General features: G+C 41.6%; 1 protein-coding gene across 13 annotated transcripts in view; it reads left to right on the top strand.

The window, feature by feature from the left end:
- Lrrfip2 (LRR binding FLII interacting protein 2) overlaps positions 1–6,450 on the top strand; it is a 107,228-nt gene that overhangs the window by 59,368 nt on the left and 41,410 nt on the right. For 4 of the 13 annotated variants that reach the window (XM_029481644.1, XM_029481649.1, XM_029481646.1 and 1 more), the window contains exons 12-18: positions 121–171; positions 251–295; positions 933–980; positions 1,301–1,357; positions 3,598–3,684; positions 4,070–4,138; positions 6,263–6,352. The exons of 5 other annotated variants lie outside the window; for them this stretch is intronic. In XM_029481644.1, the coding sequence (XP_029337504.1) occupies positions 121–171; positions 251–295; positions 933–980; positions 1,301–1,357; positions 3,598–3,684; positions 4,070–4,138; positions 6,263–6,352 (447 nt within the window). The remainder of the gene's footprint in view (positions 1–120; positions 172–250; positions 296–932; positions 981–1,300; positions 1,358–3,597; positions 3,685–4,069; positions 4,139–6,262; positions 6,353–6,450) is intronic. 4 more of the 13 variants (XM_029481647.1, XM_029481645.1, XM_029481648.1 and 1 more) reach the window with 4 other exon arrangements.

The raw sequence follows: 6,450 nt of genomic DNA on the forward strand, positions 1-6,450 counted from the left end.
TGAGTTATGGAATCAAAAATCATAAGCTTAAAGTCTTCTGCTTGCATGATGGGGAGTGACTTCTCCTGCTGTTTTGTTTTGTTTTGTTTTCGCTTATTCCTGTTATTCTGCTTCTTACAGTCTTCTTCCCTGTGCAGTGAGCCGATGGGGACACCCAAGAGTCAGAGCAGGGTCAGTACTCTCTGAGGACGCAGTGCTGTCACAGATCCACTTGCCTTCTTTAGGTTTAATTAGCGCACTGTTTTCATAGGCCTCCCCTACTGTAACTTCTGGTCTGCTGAGGAGTGCCAGTCTGGTTTGTATTTCCTCCTTCCAGTGTGTGCTCTGCAATAGGGCCACTGTCAGGTGCTGAGTTGTGTGGCCTTCCTGCCATGTGCCCTGCAGTGTACGCTGCTTGTGCTTGGATATAAAACTCAGGGCATGAAAAATAATCCTGTTTTTCGCCAATGTAGAAGTGGATAACTTTTGGTAGCTTATAGTTAGAATCTGTTTCCTGTAAGGAGATGGACTCACCTGGGTCCTGCTACACTCCCATACTTTTCTTTGGTTAAGGCTATAACCCTCAGCTATGGCAGTCAATAATCTATTAAGCAAGCTGAATTAAAAGCATAACCAATAGCTTTGTGTGACATGCCAGTTGCTGGTGCTTTTATCGTTTGTTTTGTGGCCACTTCCAGACTGGAACCCCAGGAGTGCTTATACCAGTTTGCTTCCTCATGTTATAACGTGAGGGTAAAAGAAAATACTGCAGTGTTTTTTCTAACCAAGTATATTGATGAAGTTATAATGAAACTGGTACAGTGAATTGTGTATGTAAGTGAATATAAGACTATCCCTTGCATATTTTTGAATTATGAAGTTCCAAAATAATAAAGATATTTTCAAACCAACTTCAGTGCTAAACAGATAAGTAATATTCCTTTGTCCTTTAGGCATCTCTGTATGATGGCGGATTATATAACCCTTATGGTTCTCGAACTGTAAGTCTAAATGAGGAAGGAGGGAGGGGACGGGTACAGGAGGGGACAGGCCCTAGACTACAAGTCGTGACCCATTCATTCAGCCAGTTGTGAGAAGGGGACGACTCGAAGTTATGAGGTAGCATATGAGGGGAGTCTATAGAGAAACTCTTTGGGGTGTTTCCTCCCCATTTAAGGATGGGTGTGAGGTGGGGTGTCAGACCAAAGAAAAGCAGCTATTTTCACCGTGGGCATCAAGAGTTGAGTAGGGTCACTGTACTCCCAGCAGAGAAACTGAGCTAGCCGTTGTTGTAAAGCCTTTCTTCTTGGAAACTTTACAGCCGTCCGAATACAGTTCCTACTCATCCAGGGCAAGTTCCTCCAGAAGCAGTCCTGTGGTGAGCTAATGTCTGCATGCTTTAGCAATGTTGTAGTCGCTCTGCACTCACACTTTGGGATGGAGTGATGCGTTTCACCATCTTGTGCATGGATTATGTGCTCCTGAGGCCACACAAACCAAGTACTAACATGTGCTACCTGACTGTTCCTGTGTCAACCCACGTACTTGCTTGACTGAGTCTGCCACTGAGGCCATTGAATCGCCTTAAAGTTTTTGTATTGCCATTCATGAAAATTACTCTGTCTTTCAAGTACTGATACTCCTGTTGGGTGTGCTGCTCTTTGTGGAACGTTAAAGTTTATTTTGTAGTTTATGGGTAAGTAATGTTAGTAAATCCAGAGTAACATGGGACTTGTCCGTTCACATGCACACTTTCAGAGGTGTTTTGGACATGTATGTATGCTTTTCTTTTTTTTTTTTTTTTTTGTTTTTTCGAGACAGGGTTTCTCTGTATAGCCCTGGCTGTCCTGGAACTCACTCTGTAGACCAGGCTGGCCTCGAACTCAGAAATCCACCTGCCTCTGCCTCCCGAGTGCTGGGATTAAAGGCGTGCGCCACCACGCCCGGCTATGTATGCTTTTCATTTTGACCACAAATGGCTTCCTTTCCAGTATGTGTTATTCCTCTGTTTCTTAAGGTATCCTGTGTTAGTGCATTCAGATTTATAGCATCCTTTGTTTGACATTATTATTCTTAACAATAAGTTATGCCCCTTTTCAATTATTATCACTTTGAGATAGTTATATATTGTCAAATCTTTTTAATGTCAGTGTATTATCCCACAAAGGCATAGATATTATTTTAAAAATCATTTTAGTATTGATGGTCATTTAGGTGGTCAGACATTATCTGTGTATACACATGAACTGTGCATTCACATACAGAGGTCAGAGGTCAGTGTCAGGTGTCTTTGTCAGTTACTCCCGTAGAGTAACTGTTACTACCTTCCTTGTTTAAAGAGTCTCACTGAACCTGGAGATCACTGTTTTGGCTAGACTGGCTGGGTAGTGAGCCCAAGAGCCACTGTCCCCAGTGCACATACTTCTACCCTGGCTTTGACATGGATGCTAGGAGTCCAGATTAAGGCCACCATGCTTGCAGAGCAGACATTTTGCCCTTTGATGAACACACATTCTCTCTTTGCCTCTGTCTCTTTCTCTTCCTTGTACACGCACACATGTGCACAGAGTGTTTGTATACTCACACGTGTATCAGGAAATAATAGGCATTTAAGAGCATATGCATTGTTTAAAAATATTTACTTTGGATTTATGTGTATAAATGTTTTGCCTACATATATGTTTGTGCACCATGTGCATGCCTGTGCACTTGGAAGCTAGAAGAGGATATTATATCCTCTGGAGCTGTACTCAAAGGAGACTGAGCTACCATGTGGCTGTGGGAATCAAACCCTGGTCCTTGCAAGAACAGCAAGTGATCTTAACTGCTGAGCCAACTCTCCAGCCCTGTACTCCCTGAGGTGTGGTCTTTCTGTGTGGCTCTGGATGGTCTGGAGCTCACTGTGTAGACTACACAGCCTCAAACTCAGAGGTCCACTGGCCTCTGCCTCCCCAGTGCTGGGGTTAAAAGTGTGGGTCACCATGCTCAGAGCATATGTGTTTTAATATTGCTATCTATGCCCATATATTGACAACCAAAAAGACTATACTAATTTACATTCCCAAAGCAAATGATTTCTTTAGGTATACTGTATTGTTATCCTTACAGATTATCCCAATTGGAGAAATTATTAATTATTAATAATCATTAAGATTACTTTATAGCAGGTAAAATATGAGTTTTCTGGGCTTTCTTTTATGTTTATGTTTGTAGTTATGGCCATGAGTCACAGCTCTCAGAGATACCATTCCTGTACATAATAAAAACTAACGTGTGTGTGTGTGTGTGTGTGTGTGTTTGCTTAGGGATAAAGGCTCTTTCACAGAAGATGGACGTTTCCTTTTAACCCACTGTATACTCAAATTCTACTTGGCAGTTTTCAGACCTGTTGACATTTTTAATATGCCAAACACAGTAGCCTTCCTGCAAAAGATTTTAATGGCACACTTTCAAAAACAAATTCGTGTAGATCCTTGTTCTTGTGAGCTGGCTAGATTCTATTTCATTTGCAATTTGGGTTCAGAATTTCTACCATAGTGATGCCAGAATGGCATCTTAATGACATCAGAATGGAGATAGGCTACTTACTTGTACCAAAGATGAGTTCTGCCAATGCAGTGGGAAGAACACAGCCCTGTGAAGGGGATAACAGTACCAGCACTGCTAGCTGCACAGGAAATGAGTCACCGCCTCGGAGCTTTGCTGGTAGGAACCTCTGTGACATATGTTACTTTATATTAAAACATCATTTTTTTTCTTTCCTAAATTGAAATCTTAAGTGTATTTATTGACTTTTCAAGGATCACACAGATCTTCAAGTCTTCCCTAACTAGTTCTGTCTAGTTTACTCACACTCTCACCATCGTTAAACTTAAATAAGAGCTGGCGTTTTACACAATTCGCAGTGCTTTGGGGAAGCATCTTGGTTCTTAAGGATAGTTCACTATGCCCTGTAGCAGCTTATCTCCTTAATGCTGCACCACGGCTCCTGCCAATTGCAGTGCTAATGGACAGTGGCCTCCTGAACTGTCCCATGTGTTTACAGTCTGTGAGACCCAGAGAGAAACTGAATCTGTTTTACTTTTTGTAGCCCATCGATGATGATACCGCAAGCATTGTGTCTTCTGATCGTGCCAGTCGTGGGCGAAGGGAGAGTGTGGTGAGCATGGTCTGCGTGCAAACAAACATAGCTTTTACATGACAACAGTGTATGCTTCTGTGAAATTTGCCGCAAAGTAAATTTGACAGAGAGCATTTTCCTTTCAGCTTCAGTGAGCAGCTTGCTTTGTAAAGTGGTCTTGAGACTGAGTCATAGATTCACATGTTTTATGTACAAGTCCTTTATTGAAAAACTTTCATTTTATTTTTTGTTTCCTTATGCATACCTATTTATCTGTTTATTTTCCAAAACGAGTCTCTCAAATGAGAGTCACACTCGTACCATCATATGGTACTTGTAACGGAATCCAGGGTGTGGCCACCTGCTGCCGCCTGTATGTTAAGTTGAGCCAGTGCCTGTCCAAATCTTCAGACTGTGAACTTTGTTATCTGTTGATGGCAAGATTTTAAAACATCAGTTCAGACGTTTACCCAACTAATCACTGTAGACGCTGTAATAGCTTCATGCTATTATTTAAAGAAGTTGGAAATTTTCCTGAGTGACATTTTGTTCTCTATAAGGAAATGCTGTGGAAATTATAGAGTAGAAGTTGGTTTGTCATGTTGGAGTTAGAACAAAGAAACCTATGAAGCTGTAATTCCTTCCAGAAAAGTAGTCCATTTAGTGCGAGCTGAATTAATGTGGATGGTTATAAACCCACAGTTCTCATAGAAAAGGCAGCACCACATGTTTATGTGAGATAAATCATCTAATTAAAGCCCGTGTGACCCATCCCTCAGCAGAGCATGTAATGCTTCCTCTCACGGCTGAAGTAGAAGTCACAGCACCTGAAAGCACCTTGGATGAAGCGTAATGGAAAGGGTAGGAGCTGTCCAGTGATGCTGCCGGGCTTGCCTCCACCTCGGCTGCCTCTTAGTTGTTTCTGTAGAGTAGAGATCTTATGACTGTCTACTTTGTTGTTAGGCTTAATATATGTATTCAGTGAATAACTATGGAATGTAACTTTCAAACTTCTAAAGTAGTAGGTGTTAATAAATATTAGTATATATAAACCAAGTTGTAATACTATTTTAAAGAATAAAAATACCATTGCTTGATCCTGTGGGCCTTTAGCAGACTTCGTACTTTTAAGAGTATTTTGTCTCTATGGATGGGTTTCTGAATTCACTTTTTGGTGAGGAGTTTTAAAGCAAGGCAAACAATTTAAGAATAACTGATGAAGCCAGAGGGTAGTAGTGCACACCTTTAATCCTAGCACTTGGGAGGGAGAGGTAGGCACATCTCTGAGTTTGAGGCCAGCCTTATCTACAGAGTGAGTTCCAGACATCCAAGGCTACCCTAAGAAACCTTGTCTCAAAACAGACAGACAGGCAGACAGACAGAATAACTGGTGAGTGGGGACAGGCACTTGATTGGTGTTAATGGAGTGAGTGCCTGTTATACCTGAGGCACTGTGTTAAGTGCTTGGAGTAACGTGCCAAACCAAGGAGAACAGATCTCTGAGCTTGTCTCCTATTAAAGACATAGAGATAAACTAGTGAAGGAGGAACACAGATGGAAGACAGCTCACAGTGTGAGGAGAAGGCAGGTGCATATGATGGAGCTCCTTAGGGTGGATATGGGAGAGTGACCATGGAAGAGTCTTCAGAGACAGTGACAGCTCATTCAAGAGGCTCAGCTGTTAGAAGAGCAAGAGAAGGGACTTTCCAGGCTAGTCTTCATTATTTTGTTCAACAATTCCTGATGTAATGACATGTGAAAAAGGAATTGTGGAAATTAAGCATTGCCAGGGTTGATAGCTATAATGAGTTATAATATTGTAAACTATGGTAGAGGTCTGATAATAGCCTGGAACACTGCCCTCCCCAGTTGAAGGTTCCCAGGGCCTTCATCGTGCAAGGTTTGCTTGTCATGAACTCAGGCAGAGAATGGTCTCTGTATCACAGAATTGCACTGGATGCTCAGAAGGCTTGTTTTAGGAGTTGTGACTTCACTTAGGTATCTCTTCTTTTTTGCTTTTTGAAATAAGTTAATTGTAAAAGTTTTCTCATTTCACTATACTTCATCAAACATCATATTAAAACAAGCGCACACTTTCCTGGTTTTAGCTAGTGTTCTTCTCCCTTTCTGACTTTAAAGTGTTTCATTTTCTCTAACTGAAAGGTTTCTGCTGCCGATTACTTTAGTCGCTCCAATCGTAGGGGAAGCGTTGTCTCTGAGGTGGATGATGCCGGCATCTCAGACTTGACCAGCGTGAGTGTACTGCATGGGTTGTGTTGTTGCAGGCATGTGACTAACAGCTTCTATAGTAGTTTGTTTTTTTGTTTTTTTTTTGTTTTGTTTTGTTTTTT

This window comes from Mus caroli, chromosome 9, assembly GCF_900094665.2.
Source record: "Mus caroli chromosome 9, CAROLI_EIJ_v1.1, whole genome shotgun sequence".
Taxonomy (NCBI): Eukaryota; Metazoa; Chordata; class Mammalia; order Rodentia; family Muridae; genus Mus; species Mus caroli.